General features: G+C 37.6%; 1 protein-coding gene across 1 annotated transcript in view; it reads right to left on the bottom strand.

The window, feature by feature from the left end:
- Positions 1-16,493, bottom strand: part of JAG2 (jagged canonical Notch ligand 2) — a 72,129-nt gene that overhangs the window by 31,431 nt on the left and 24,205 nt on the right. Inside the window, exons 3-5 of the mRNA XM_067295690.1 lie at positions 13,474-13,528; positions 6,909-7,163; positions 5,704-5,764 (exon numbers count right to left, since the gene is read on the bottom strand). Of these exons, the coding sequence (XP_067151791.1) occupies positions 5,704-5,764; positions 6,909-7,163; positions 13,474-13,528 (371 nt within the window). The remainder of the gene's footprint in view (positions 1-5,703; positions 5,765-6,908; positions 7,164-13,473; positions 13,529-16,493) is intronic.

Consider the following 16,493-nt stretch of genomic DNA (forward strand, 5'->3'; position numbering starts at 1 on the left):
AACTTGTTTCTGCTCTAATAAAGGAAGCCACTGAAAGCTACAATTCTTGCTCCAGTACTCACCCTATTTTGAGTTTTGTGGAGGAGATGATTTGGAGGGATGGTTCAACATTGTTTACCTAGAACATGTGGGTAAAGGTTGCTTGTTAACTTGCAGCTCTAGGGTGTGTCTACATTGCGTTAGTTCAGAACAGGAGCATGCTTTTGAAGTAAACTGCCTGATTATTCCTGTTTATGGTGCACTGGTTGACTTCACAGAGCTGTTCTGGAGCACAGGAACTGGATTCCTTTTAGGTTAAGCTAAGCTAACCTAAGATGATGCAATGCCAAGAGCACACCTAATGTCTTCCAGCTACAAACAGGCATTCATTCCACTGGATCAGACTAGAGCTAGTCTAAAACTAAAAAATCCTGAAGTGTTTTTAGTGTGGACATCAGGTTGTCAACACCAACCGTTTTTGATCTACAGTTCTTATCTGTCTGCACTACTCTCTTGTATAAACACAGGTTAAGATACTACTTGTTTTTATTTTCTATGCAGCAATTCACATTCTCCTGAAAGAAGCGTCTGTTAGGATACGTTCTCTGCCTTTTTGCCCACTACTCATCCACATTCTGTGCCTCAGTTCCTTGACCAATAAGGAAATAAAATGTTGGATTCATTTTTGTTCAACTTGTCTACTAGCAAAATATTTGTCAATAATCTCAGGTGGCTTTCCACCAAGACAAGAGAGGGATAAGATGATCATACTGGGCATGATAATAGGCAATAGACAGTTTATATGCTGAGGCACACAACAAATACAGTTGTTTTGCAAACTCTTTGAAACTGGAAGCTGTGATAAGATTATTTTGTGCAAAAGAGGACATGGGAGAAGATGTGCAGATACTGGTATCAAGTATACTCCTGAAGGGCCAAACAATAGCCCTAAGCTCTTTAAGGATCACAGCTAGTCCAAGATAGCAAGAATTGAAATGACCAGATGTGACAGGAGATAGTATACTGCTCAGACAAAAGCCTCTTCCCGTTCACTGTTCAGATCAGCTTATGCAGCTTCTCACCAATGACTATCCATTCTGGAGCAACTGTGAAAGGAAGCCATGTCATTTTAGATCTGCTCTTGACAAGTCCTGGTTAGTCAGTAATTCATCTGTGAGCATCTTCTAGATGTTTAGAAATGGAATATTTGTTTCAAAATTCTTCTGGGATTTGATTCTGAACTAGCTAGTATGGTAGTTCCCTGTTTTTTTACCTTATCCCCTACTCTATTTTTAGAAGCAAGCATTACATTTCCTCCTTTTTTCAGTTCTCTAAAATCTTTTGTTAGTCCCATACAGTCTTCCAAAGGCAATACACCTACTTACACTTTGAGAGCCCTCACCAGATCTCCCTCTACACCTAAATGAGTTTACAAGAATCCTCTTTCCTCTCTCTCCCTTTTTTTTGAACTTTAAACAGAGTTCCCTGATACTGGTGTTAACAGTGTTATCCACCCAACTGTCATGAAGACAGAAGCACAAGGTATACTGGTTGATCTCCTACTCAAAGGGAAAACTATGAAAGTTTTCTCTTTAACAGTAGAAGAATATGAAAAATTTCTGGAACACTATTACTCCTAACCAACCCAGATAGTTGTAAGCGCATTTTGCGACAGACTTTTGTCCTTGCAACTCTGTTAGAAAGTACTGAAAAATAGTTGAGCCTGTTCCTGCCCTTAGATTGACAGATAAGTGTAAGAACATCTGGGATGAGGCCTACAGCACTTGCAGACACTACCAGATAAAAGAATTCAGCCTTGCAAGCAGGGTTGAACTGGAATACAAGAACTACACAAGAAATACTGAATAGGGAGTTTAAGAAGCCTGGTTCAGAGCAGGAGGAAAAAAACTATTTTTAAGGTTTAAGCATTAGCCTAAGATAAGCAATAAAATGAAAGTTACAAAATTGTCAACACTGTAAAACCAAAATTTTGTCCCCAGTAGTTCAAAAGTGATTCTAGAGTAAGGTGGTTCAAAACAGAACAGAGATTAAATAATCGATTTATTTCAGAAGTCTAAAAACTGCATGATGGCTTTGTTTAGTTTGCACAAATTCACATTAGAAGACTGTTAACAATCCTATTTCTAACCCACTTCAGTTAGTCTACACATTCTCGAGAAATTGCATCACACTTGTGTGAAACAAATCTTGCATTTCCCAGGAGGTAACCTAGATCTTACCATAGGTCCATAGAGATGTAGATGAACAAGTTGAGCAGCGTTAGGAATTTGGCCCCTTTATTTCATTTTGGGAGAAATTCAAGCAAAGACAAAATGAAAAGTAGACAGACTTTTCAAAACACCACCATCCTGGAAAGAATGCAACAGTGTACCACAGATACAAGGCATATGTGCACTTCTGCCATACCCATCCCACTGTGGATCATACCGAAGCAAAAGATCAAGTGATTAAGCCTACTGACAACTTAAGAGTGGTACCAAACATACCCAGTCCGCAGTTTTAATCAAGGAAGGAGATGGTCACTTGTGGCCTTCTCTATGCTCACTGTGATAATTTCATAAGATGACTGAGCCTAAGCCATTTATATAAGACATCAGATCAACCTTCATCCTGCTCTTTATAGCCCAATGGAGTTTAATGAAGTAGCTCAAAAGACGCCAAAACATACCAAAAAGCACCACTCAGTACAGCTTAGTAGCGCTTCTTTGACTATCTTTCTGGGCTGAAGTTAATCAACAAGACCACTGCGTGTGCCACTTCTGGCTAAAAAGACTACAGGGATTCAAGCCTGGATTTGGATATAGGGTTTTTTTTTTAAATTAAAAAAAATATTTTAAGCACCACACAGACATCAATTTCCCATCTTTGCAAGATTCATCCAGGCTGCTTCTTCCCTCTCAGGATGTAATTTTGTTTATTATTAGAATTTTATTATTCCTTCTTCTGACCTTCTTCCACCATAATAAAAAAATTCTATCACCTAGATGCAGCAATACCACAAAAATAATTTCCTAAATCAGGTTGTCTTGAAATCCCCTATTTATTTTTCATTTCTACCATAAAAACTCAACAACAAAAAAAAAAAACAGCACAAGTTTCACACTACCATAGCTTCCTCAAAACAAGAGGCACATGAGTTTGCCCAACAGATGAGGTTCCAGTTACAGCTAATGGCATATCAGTTATTAGCAGTCTGCAGTCATTTAGTTAAGGTTACGCTCTGCTTCTGGTAGAGCATTTAATCCCAAAACAGCTCTAAATTAGTCTGAAACGTCAGTGCATAGAGGGTAGATCCTGGCTACCAGAGTCAGGCTGCAGCCTCAGAACCACTGCTTATCTGCATGTTCATACAAGTTAAAGATGGAAACAGTTTTCCAACTTTTCTATGTATAAATGCAATTGCAGAGTTGGGCAATCGAGTAGGCTACTGGCACCAGTAGATTTCCATACATCTCACACCCATATTTTTCCTCATATTTTCATTTTCCTTCTGAATTAAAAAGGGGGCATTGCTTCCACTTGTCAAATGACAGCAGCAACTGTCCAAAAACCAGGGTGAAGGGATCTGGATTATAATTCAGTAGCACCAAACAGCAGTTATTCTAAATAAAAGCTTCCCTCATACTGCTGAGAATAAAGGTCATGCCTGTAAGCCTTGCTTAATTTTAGTTCCGCATCATTTTTCTTCAGAAAATATTGGCCATTTGGGCTAAAAGCTCCATTTCTAATATAACCTAATATCTGTTACAGGATGCAACCTAAAGATATCTGTACCATCACCATCCAAGCTCAAGCTAACAAGCCACATTTAAAGAGATAGCTGAGAGCCTTTGGAATAGTGGAATCCAGAATATCTCATACAAAAAGACCAGTCTTTTCCTTAGACTTGCTGACTGCTGAACTATGACTTCAGGACTCAGCTGTTCAAGAGATAAGGCATGCAGCATAAAATCCATCTGGAACATTAAGCCACTTATTCTTTCCTCCAATTCAAAACCTCCTTGAATTCCAAAAGCACACATCCATGGGCATCTAGGACAATCCTTTGATATCAACAGGACTCCAGAAACCCCTACATGAACCAAAATTTAGCAGAGTAGATTCTCAAGGGGAAAAATGTATTACTGGAAGACTCAAAGAAAGGAATACTTGTCCAGCTCTCAATCACAATCTCTACTTGCAACCTAAAAATCACTGTCAGCAATACGTGCATACAGTACTTAAAACCATAAGCAAGTATTTAATGATCTGAAAAGTTCCCCAAAAAAATCATTAAAAAAATTTCTATCTCTTAGAAAAGGGAAGTCAAGGTTTAGATAAGAATCTCCCTTTAAAAGATTTTAAGGGAGGTTTTACAGCTCTTTAGACATGAAACTGCACATGCTTTACCAGTTATTCATATACTGAAATTAACAGAAGAGTTTTCAGTCAGATTTGAGCGCTACAAAATACTACATCTTCTACAGGTTAGCAACATCTGAAGTTTCAGGGCCATTAAAAAAAACCAAAACACTCTGATGTAATGATTTAAGATTTCCTTTCCATTATTTGCCATTGGAAACTTCTGACTCTCCAGCAGAACAGGACTTGTTTGCATCCCAGCCGCCACAGCTCACAAATCAGTGTTTCAAACGAAACTGAGCTTCTTCAGCTGGGCTCTGAGCTAAGTGACCTGCATACCACTTCTGCCATTCCTGTGATGGCAGTAGTAGTATCCAGTAAAAAGATGATGTAGAACTGCTTTAAACTGTCACAACTTGACTTGTCAAAGGATATTTGTCAACTCTTAGGGGTTCTGACAGCCAGACAAGTTTCACAAGGAGAGTAGATTCAATACAACTTATTAAGAAACCACTGTACAAATCCACTCTTATGTTGATGCTTAAAATTAACAAAAAAACCCACACAAACAAAAAAGGACTTCCACAAGGGTCAAACTTGCACATATTTGCAAGTAGACCTGTCCCATTTCTTCAAGAGCCAGCACAGAAATAACATCATTTCCCCTAGACCTGATGTGTTAGAAACCAGAACTTCTACAAGGAAGTCTCTGCTACCACAGAGACTACTTCAACTTCAGAGTTAAAGGAACATTTCATTCTGTCTCTCATACTTAGGGACTGGAAGAAAGTCCCCAAAACATTCACTTGGAGGAACGTTTAGGCTGGGGTTACTACTGTTACCTCCATTGCTATTGGGAAGGCTACTCCATGAAAACATTTTCAAGTTTACTTTATTATATTTTGATATTATGCATATTGGATGCCCTATAACAGTAAGTATTTCCTATTCACAACAGCCCACTCCTGAAATAAAAAAAAGTTCCCTTTTTTAAGGTAGACAAATAGAATATAGAGAAAACATAAGCAAGATTTTAAAAAACACTATTCTCAGCACTTCAGGATTTTGAAAAAAGGTGATTGTTCTCATTTGGTAAAGGCTTAATTTTGGATTACATGAAGCAAATCTGTTCCATTATATAAAGCAAGAAAGTAGAAGAGGATTATGAAACAGTATGAAGTATACGCAATTGTCTCACATGTGAAATATACTTTATATCTACTTCCATACATGTTTTATGTAGATTACTTTCTTCCATTTTAAAGGAGACCTTTTAAAAGTAGCAACACATATGGAAAACACTAGAAAGATCAGCACTCATTTAAAAAGAAAGTAAAAAAAAATTAAAGCATGCAGACTTACTTGCATTCCCCAGGTGTACTGCAACCCCCATGGAGCAAATTACATCCTTGTTTACATACAGCTGTAAATAGAAACAGGATTAGACTTCAGTTGGTTTAGGCAGCTAGGTATCCGTTAGTACAGCAAACATCTGAAACTCTTCAAAACTAGGACTTTTGTGGAGTAATCTATACATTGCTTGTGCATAGCTAACTGTCTTTCAGCATGCTCTAATAGTCATAGCTTCTTACTTGCTATTTTGCAAACCCCCCCCATTACGCTGCTTATAAAAATAACTTAAGGTAACTTCTCATTGAAAAGAGGTGCTACCAAGTAAGTTACTGCAGCAAGACTGTCAATGAAGTATTTCTCAGGTGTAGTTTTTTAACTGATTAGACTGATATTAAGACAGAAATCTCAAGCTTCAAAAGATACAAAAGCTTGACTAAGCCCTAAAATGTTTTCCCTTGTCATTAACAGGCTTTTTATTGAAGAGGAAAAGAAACGAAACAAAAACAAGAAACCCTCAATACAGAGAAGAGTATATCAAGTAATTTTAGCGTTAATTACTCACAGGGAGACTGAAGACAAAATATAAAGAGATTTGATTGGAGATTACTGGTACATTAAAAGAACACTGCACTTGAACTTCTGTTTGCATTAATAGTTATCAAAAAGCTTTCAGCGTTGCATACATTAAACAACTTTTCATTTTTAAGTAGTGTTACAAGGGCATTTCTACAGGATTAAAAAAATATCTAGGGAATTACTGATATTGTAATTGCTCAATAAAATCTTACACCAGTAGCCACAATACATCATTTTGATTTGAAGCAACAACAGCCTTGAATAAAGTTAATTAGTAGAAGGACGTTTCACTATTTCAGTTCCCAAATTTGTTGCTTATTACCAATTGTGTTCATCAGGAAGAATATTGTGTTCTGCCCTGGGTTTCACTCTTAACAGAGGATGAATTTGTTCTGTGTTGGTGGAACATTTAGCTGTTTAAACATCACTTTCCAGACTTACTATAAGATGACGTAACAATATAAAAAAGGTTCAGCTATAACTATGCTTTGACAAAGTCTTGTGTTTAAAGCAAGATATCTGTATGTGTTAAAATTAAATTTGGTGCCACAGCACCAACACTACAGAAATACTGACAGCAGTGCTATACCTATTATATTAATACCAGAGCTAATCTAAAATGAAGCAAACAATACTACCTTGTTTACATTCTTCTCCCATCCATCCTTCCATGCAGGCTTTGTTTCCATTTTGGTCACACGTATAGTGACCAACAAAATCATCTCGAGGGCCACAAAATTTATTGCACAGAGAACTGTAGTAATTTTCATCACATTTCACTCTTATTTGTACTTCAAAATGGGCAACAGGGCCATTAAACTGTAGTGTCTTCCATCGATCTTCTGGATTGATCATGCCAGCATATGCCACTCGTTCAATTAACAAGTCTTCACCTTTAAAAAAAGAAAAAGAAAAAAGTAATTTCAACAGGTTTTGATACTAAGTTTGACACCATGCAAGAACATGTCAATTCAAATCAAAAGCACTCAACTGGTTAAGAGGAAAACATAGTAAAGAAAATGTTAAGATGATAAAGATCTACTGTATAACTGAATTTTCCTCTGCCTTGCAAAGTTCATTACAGGAAGGCCAATTTAAAAGTGTCCCAAAGGAAATATGAAAAAAACCCTGGAACATAATCCATAGGAAATAGTTTATTTTTCAAGGCAGCCAAATGTACCACACCCATATGCTGACAACCAACAGATTTATCTTGATCTGAGGCTCTTTTTGCCTCCTTTTTGTTCCCATAAAATTGCAAAATCTGCAAAATCTAGTAGTTAAAATATTAGTATAGGAGTTCTCTGGTGCAAGTATGCTTTAGAAAAAGCAAAAAGCACATAGTTAAACTCAATTAATTTGTTGCAAAATTACTATGCAATAGTAAATGCTTAAATAGGCTTAATTATGTACATAAACCATCTTATTCACCATTTTCTTACTGTCTCCAAAGTTAAAGGCAAGACATCTTCAGACAAAGTAGTTGATCAAAGGCTTGTTATTTAGTATATTTCTTCTCAGACAAAATACCAAATACAAGTGAGCACAGGATTGTCCAGGGCTCATTCCCAGCTCTGTATTCTGCTTATCCTTACCCCCAGTGGAACTACTGCTAACTACAATCACTGTTGCAGTATACTCTAAGGACCTTCCTGCCTTGCCCTCACAGAAGGCAGCAGCACAGCTACTGGCAGACTCAGTTGAAACCCAATGTACACAGAGCATTTACTTAGCAGTCACAAGAGACTAAAGGATTCCAGGATACAAGATTACAGAAGTGACAACATAAAACACTGCCGTTTTTGTGACTATCCAATTGTGTTCATATGTATTTTATTCTTGATATAGAAGGTTCAGTACTAGGAGATCAGAGACAATTATAGTCATCACAATGGGATTATACAAGTACTTGAATAAGCGTTAAGAATAAGCAAAGCACAGTAAATGTAAGGGTAGACAGTGAGTGATCTCAGTGATGAGAATTCTCAAACAAGAATTCTCAAGCCACTATTCAAACATTGTAACATCCTACCAAAAGTGCTCTTCCAGGTGACTCTGCAGCTGGAACTCCAAGTGCTATTTAGGGCAACAAAAGGGTACAGAAACTCCAACTGCATGCATTGATCTCATACCCATTTAAGAAATAGCTATCATATTGCCAGCTAACAGCTTCAGCATCCATTTTCTTTAGATACTAACCACTCTTAAAAATGCCTGTTGAAAGAAACAAAGCACCAAAGACTTGCACACAGCAAGGGGCTGCAATGGCAGTGAGATAAAGTCTCAACTTCAGATTATTAATGATATAACATAGGCCAAACTGGTAGGAAGTGATACTAGATTATCATAACAGATTTCAGCAAGTACATTGTATGTGTTTACTTTCTAGATCTCATTAACCTAACAGTTTTGGAAGATAAAACTGAAAACTGACTGTTTCATATCTAGAAAAGTTAGAGACAGCACAGAGGTATCCTGTGCATCTGCTACCAAAGCTGCATCTCCTTCAGTACATAAGAGTATTCAAGTGTCCATTTTCAGTTATTCCAACAAAGGAAAGTGAGAGCTACAGAAATATTGTGGGCTCTACAATGCATTTCATTTCTTAACATCATATTTCAAGCTTGCTGCTACTGTGTTTTCCTCTCAAAATTAAAGAATATTGAACAAAAGGCTGAGTTTTCATTTAGCATTGAAAAGTTCTCCGCTTACTAATATTAAAGAACTCAGAGCATTTCTCTGCTTTACTATTAAGTGGTAATATCTATGCAGAGGCTGCAATTTATGCTTGCCTAGTTTGCATAACACAATTTATGGCTAGACATACACATTAAAGTCTCTACTCCTGTTCTTTAACCCATAACTCTTATATGTTAACTTTTCTGTCATCCAGCAGCACATGGTCAGTAGCAGAGTAGACAAGAAGTCTGAAAGCTAGAGAAATCTGCCTGCATTTCATTTTTAACTGAACAGGATACCGATTGTATCACCAGACACCTTTAAGAGCTTCATGATTAGATTCAACATCCTTTTGTAATCTGATTCTACTCTACTGATTATTGACCTGAAAATCTTGGTGAAAAACTAATGGAAAAATGCTGAATCATGGGATGGTCAAGGAATTTGAACAAATGTGCATTGTAGAACCATTTTCCAGATACAAGCAACACAGGCTTATGAAAAAGGCTGTGACAGTCGCTGCTAAACACCCCAGAGGGTTTCCTCAAAGTGCATCAGGTGGACTGAAGAACAAGTCCTGAGATTAAAGGAGTGGCTTATATAATAAAAGTCTTATCAAACATCTCAAGGCTAATGCAGATTCATCAGACCCAGTTAAACAATAGAAATAAGCATTACAGCTATTGCAAATATACTTATGCAGAACAGTCATCCTGATACCTGAGGTGGAGAAGGGAGGAAATAACCCAACAGTTATTGCTCAAACTTTATCTTGACAAACTCCTCTGGAAAGAATGTATTCCAATTCTTCAGAACTCTTCCTCTAGCTTGTGTCAGTAAAAGGAGGAGTTAATAGCCTATATAAGCAAGACAAATTTACCCTGAACCACAAAAGGCACCAGGAATATCAAGTCTCAGCCATCTAGTTTCTAATACTAGATTCTTAACACCAGAATTAGTATTAGAATAAAAGATTCTGCTTTACTTCAAGTTTAATCCCAAATACAAGGTTCATCCTCCATAGATATCTGTAATTGTAGCGAGGAACATGTTTGTCAAGGTTCCTCCTTCATCCCCCACAATGTCAAAGTGTTAAAGATAATCACTCTCTCTTGCACTCAACTCTCCATGAAACAAGTTTGCTCCCTGCATCTGGTTTACCATCAAAATTCACCTTTGCAACTCACACAATGCTACTTTTAGCACTCAAAGGCAATGAGCAAGACGACTGAATTCATCTAATAATTGGTAATAAATAAAAAAGGCAGCACACAGTACCTTTTTTCTTTCCTTCCTTCAGAAGCTATAAGGCTTCTTTGCCCTGATTATTAAAAATTTTTCTATAAGCCTCTCCAGAAAAGCAGAAAGCAGATGATGGCTAAGCATTTCTTAAGTTAAACTTCCCAGCACATCTCATCTTTGGGAGAGGAATTTGCATCTGAAGCATTTTAATAGCTCCTGGATGCAGCCTTCAGGTTATTTATTTGAATAAGTACACCGTTCATCAGCTCAGTAAGTTTTTGTACAGGTCAGACATTCATAAAAAGCTTTTTACAGGGCAATACAAAAGGCAATGCTGATAGCTATTTGCAAGGTGACACACACAGTAGCATATGAACTTCACGTCCAAGTAGATAGCAGGTGCTTATCTCAGGAAGTACACTGTATTTAACATCTTTCAAGAAACCATCTTAAGGCCAGAGATTAGCCTCCTACAGACTAACATGAAAGGTGGCAATGATCACAGCATCCCTGCAGCAGACAAATAGCCAAAGGGAAAGTTACTTTATACATGAAAATACCAGCTTGCTTCCTAATGGCAGCACTGGGTGAGACAGTGCCAAGACCTCTGCTATATGACTAAAAGTCTGCCAAGTCAAATGACTTACCTGGAAAGTAGTATGAACTATTGTGACAGATGACAGAGAACAGGCCCTTTACAGTGATTTTGTATCTAAGCCAGTCTCCTTCCCCCTCCTCCACCCTCACAAAACAAACAACTGGTAACATTATACTGCCACAAGCTTCCCTTCAAGCTGATGGCTCAGTTGTGTGTCCTGCCAACTCTGCTGCGGAGGAGGGAGAAAGCACAGGAGGAGTTTAGAAATCAGTCTTAAACCCCCCTCTTACTTTTTGTACTTGGAGACAAATACAGGAGAAAATTGACACTGTTCTTAAGAGATAGGTACTTCACAGATCTGATCTGAGAACTATTACCTTGCTTTCGATAGATGCAAGGAAGAAAATAGGATGCTAGTACACATACAGAGATGGAGGTTTCAGAACAGTCTTACTCTCAAGTTGGTCACAACACCCCCCCCCCTTTTTTTTAATGCTTACTAGCAAGTCCAAAAGCAACCAGAGAACTTGCACGTATTTTGTACCACACTGATCCCCATTAAAGGAAAGCAAAACCTGACTTTGGAACCAGTTAATGAGTTTATAAACAGACTGGCAATTACTTTGATTAAACTTTCTTACAGTGGCAACAGAAGCAAGACAAATTGGGGAGTTCAGCTTTCCACAGCTATTCTCTTCACCCCTCCAAGACACAGATAGTGCCTTCTCCTCTGAAAAGGATGCCATATAGTCCCTTTTCTACTCTGACATACTCATTTCTCCTGTTTGGCACAGGACTGAGTTCAGCACTCCTTGAAGAAGCACAACAAAGTGTCCTTGCATCCTGTCAAAGATTCACTTGGGAAAAACCTATTGCAGGCCTCCCTGTCAAGAGTGCTCTTAAAAAAAAGAAAACAAAAAAACCCCACCACCCACATAACAGATTGTAATCCGAGACTGATAGAGACTTCTTTAGTTCATGGAAACTGTTAATTGAAGGACACAGCCCACTGGGCTTCCAAAAAGCATTATTTTTTTTTATCATGTTGTTCTAAAGTTCAGGAAAAAAAGCCCTACGTCAATGCAAGTAAGATTATTCTAACAAAACTGATTTTAAAAAACTTAAAAAGCACAGGAGAAAGCTTCACACAAACCTAAAGTGATCCTTCCCTTGTCAAGCTTATTTAAAAAGAAATTCGGATTTTAAAGCTATAAATTTGCAAGAGGATTCTGCAGATTCTAGGATGTAAGCATAGCAAATTAGAAGAGCATTGTTTATCAAGTATTTTATTAAAAACAAAATTGAGCAGCTAAATACACAGACATCTCCTTTTTTGCAGGATAAGCTCTTCAGGTTCAGCCCTTTCTACTCCATGCCACTGCAGGAAGTCTCCAATCTACTGCTATGTAGTATAGCTAAACTTATTCAGGCTTACTCACTCAGCACAAAAGATCTTATTTTGAATACTATGTCCGGGTTTGGGAACTACCACTCAAGAAGGCTGTGGACCAGCTAGGTTTGCAGCAATATGAATTACCAGAGATGTGAAGAAAACATATCTATCAGAAAAGACTTAACTGTTGAGCAACAAGACAAGAGAAGCTTAATTCTAACAGAGGGAGGGCTGAGGGGCATAAACTACAAATGCATCGCTGCTTTGTCTATTACTGGAAGCAAGAGTATGTTAGGCAAATCTGTCAGGAAAGATGCAAGTAAGACTGATCCCAATTTTCAAAGGACCTTGAAGCTCTAATACAGCCTTAATGTTCTGTGAAATATTTTAGCATTGCCATTTTTTTCCTGCTTGATGCATCTTGATAAAGATGGTCAACGAGGTAGTGAAGGAGCAGGAAATGGAAGTTAAAAAAAAAAAAAGGATGATTTGGGGCATAAATCTTCACTACCTTAATGCCCAGTTATCATCCTCTAAATTGATCCCAGGTGAAATTAAATAATCCTTCATTAGCAACAACCAAAGGTTGAATTTTACTTAAAGCCAAGCACTGATTATGTTGAGAAACCAGTTTGTAAACCATTACCAAAGAGTATGTTCAAGTCCTATATTACCAACAATATGGCAACCAACACCTTCATATGATTTTAAAGTATTTATACTGTATTCTTGCTTTTCCTTCAGAACATCGATAGCCCTGCTCTGATACAGAGCATTAGTATCTACACAAAAGCATGAGATAATTTTCAATACTAGAGAAGAAACAATTGAAGAAGGAATCTTACCATTGTTTACAATACTTTCATGATAAAAACAAACACAGTTTCTTTATGGGGAGTAAGAATGCTTATTACAATTATCCCAGAAGCCAGCTATAGGTAAACTAAAGAAAATTTCAAGGGCAATTCTACAGCATAGACAACATCCCCTTAGCAAAAGCATAGTGCTCAAGATAGGTTTAAACATTGTTTAGAACTTAATTATTAGAAGTCACATATTAAAATCTTCACTTGCTATTGTCCATTCTTTCACCTATCAATAATAATTTATCACATTTCCTAATCCAATACTCCCTGTTTGGATTTGTACATGCCCTTTACTTTGCTAGCACACTTGCATCTAGACTGATTTGGTAGGCTGTCCAATTTCAGTAAGATATCATTGCTCTTCCTAAACCGTGGACATACAACACAGAAAAAGTAAAATCTGCAAGTTCTACATAAATACTCACCAGCTTTTGTATCGTTATCCCAATCCCATGCTTCTATTATTAATGTGAATGATCTCTGAAAAGAAACAAGACACCAATTAACGTTACAGACACTTGAAACAAGCAGATATTGCTGGTATGAGAAAGCCAACTCAAAGCAGTTTAAGACTTCACTGCTTTGCTGTCATGTGAAAGCCCTTGAAGGCATCTTCTCAAAAGTATAAAGCATTAAAAATTGTGGGGCAAAGCAGACTAACAGCAAACGAAAAACATGTTGCCCCCACCCCTCCCTCTCAAAGGACTGAATTATTATTATTATTCTCCCACACATATTTCTCAGCTTTACTTAACCACAGAAGTTTTTTATTCAAAACTGTTACTGTTATTTCTGAAGTGAAAGTCTCTGAACTATGAGAAATAGCTAGGGTATTTAAGACTTAAACAACCAAAGAATGATAAAAAATAAAAAACATAAAGCCACCTTTTAGGAAATGTACACAACAGATCAGTTTAGATATAAGATTTTCTAGTAAACAACAAATCCCCCCTGTATCTAGTAACAGTTTAGACTTTTCTCACAAAAGGAGAAATGTCAAGAACAGACCCGAAAAAGTTAAGGCAGAAACAGATACTTTTTAAAGAACTCAGGCTTGGTTGTATCCTTTACCTGAAGGAAAACAAAAAGCATGACTTCATGTTTTCTCCAAATCATTTCAAAACTGTCTGAAGTCTTTACTTCACTAAAGCCTATGAAAAACCTTGCATCAGGCAGCTTTGTTGGCTTTATGACAATATGTAGGATAGATGTTGACATTCAAATAGAAAGCTTCTTCAGAAAAAAGTTACCTTATGCATAGATGTGATGTTTAGCTATTTTAAGTTCAACAGAAGTAGCTGTCAAGCACTTCAGCTTCAATATTTTCCAACTTGTCCAAGTCAAAATTGAGATTCTCACATACATTTAAAACCAAGAACAAAAACAACCAAGAACCAAAACAGTTATTGTAGCACTATCCTCAAACCCTATGTACATCCTAATGCTTAGAGGCAAGCCACACCAAAAACTGAAGCTCATTAAATAATGCAGAACCAAGCCTTAGTGTGTGCAGAATTCACAGGCTAGCAAGCTACAGAGTCACAGGGACCTGGGGAAGTCCAGTGAAGAAATGGAGAGCACCCTCTTAGGAACAGCATTCTGTAGAAATTCAGCTATTTCTGGTAGGGTATTTAGGACTATTTCACCATCATGTCAAGAGATGCACATTTTTATTTTGTGATAGCTCGCAAGTGCTTTGTACACACCCTTCCAACACAGGAGAGTTCATAACACCAAAATCCCCCTACTTTACAACCGGGGGGGGGGGGGGGAGCAGCCTGTCTGAGGTCCTTCATGACTACAGCAAAGCATCAGAATCTATTCAGAAATGCACTTGTGTACATGCACTTATTTTTCCATTGCATACTTACATTAGTATATAAACCATAAACTATAGCATTGAAACATGTGTTTCTTGTGTACTTTCAGCTTAAGACACTTGGATTAAGAAAGGCTATTTCCCGCCATTGAAAAATGGGTAAAGATTTAGTGGTAGTTATGTCACACTCAAGCTAAAGGGTGAGGAGAGGAAAAAAAAAAAAAAAAAAAGATCAATAGTGACTACACTGGGCAGAGGCATACTTAAGCCAGAACTGCCTTTGGAAAAGGCCAGCTAACAAGAAAGATCAGCTGAGAAGACAGAGTCCTCTACTTTGGAGGTATGTCAACATAGCACAATTCACATTACACATTTGTTTAAACAAATGGTATAGGAGCATTTCAGTAGCTTCACATTCCACTCCCCTCTTCCCCCCAGATTTGAGCATCTTGGGAAGCTGGACAGGATCCTACTGTATTGTGAAAACACTACCTGGTACCTCTTTTCAACTGCTACTTGAATAATAAAGTGAATAGTATCAGAAAAGTAGTACAACCGTATGGTATTACCCCAATGTTGTCTTCTGGCAATTGCAAATCTATTGTTTTGGGGGCTAAATTAAAGATAATATTCTATGCAGAATTCTGCGAATTGGTGCATGATCGAAGTTCTATTAATTCACCTCCCTGCTTTTTACAACTAATCTTGTAACATCTCCCTCAGAATTTTTCCTGTGTTCCACTCATTTGTATTAGAAGTACAAAAGAGTGATCAAATGCTTCCAGATGTCCACTTACTCATTTTATAAAAGTGTTAGTCTTTCTGACTGCAAATTGGCCATTGTATCCAATTGTCTACAAATTCTAAGGCAGTAAAAATGAAGGTGGACTCACCGTCTCAAGCAACAGACTAGACAACTGTGCCTTCTCTTCAATCAACTAGAAAGCAGATTTGTATCTTTGCCTAGAATGGTAGGAAGTTTTTGTGGGTAAAGGGAGCTCCACACAACAATGTTTCAGCATGTATGCACTTTAAGCTGTGAGTGGAGATAGGAGGCATTCTATTGGTTTTAAGATGCTAAAAATAAGGAATCTTAAAGCTCAAGTGGCAAATCTGAACACCTAAACTGGCATACTCTATGAAGTTGAATAAAATATTCTACCACCACCTTACAGAAACTTAATACTACATTACAAACAACTATGATTCTGGCACACAACTCTTCTTCCAATATGCAGAACAACTGAATTTCTGGCATATACAGCAAATTACGCAGCCAAATAATTGACCTCTGCATTCCCCACAGCTTGTGCTGCCTCCTGGTGGCTGGCAAGGCAGGGACGCGGCTCTACAAGATGCATGTTGTGCAAGCCTGTTTTCAAATATTTGCTTTTAGCCTTCCACTGGTGACAGTTAGCAGCTACCCGTCTGTGTATAAAGCACAGAGAGAGCATACATGATAAAGACAAGACCCAGACTATTAAATTCTTTCACTTGCTAGCATCCCATATTCTCAGTTTCCCCATATCCAGCTCCGGACTAACAGGCTCATAATGCAGGCACCTGGCTATTTATACATGAAGTGTTACATTTTGTGAGGGTTTCTTGTTACATTGTAAGACATTG

Source organism: Apteryx mantelli, chromosome 4 (assembly GCF_036417845.1).
Source record: "Apteryx mantelli isolate bAptMan1 chromosome 4, bAptMan1.hap1, whole genome shotgun sequence".
NCBI classification, from domain to species: Eukaryota; Metazoa; Chordata; class Aves; order Apterygiformes; family Apterygidae; genus Apteryx; species Apteryx mantelli.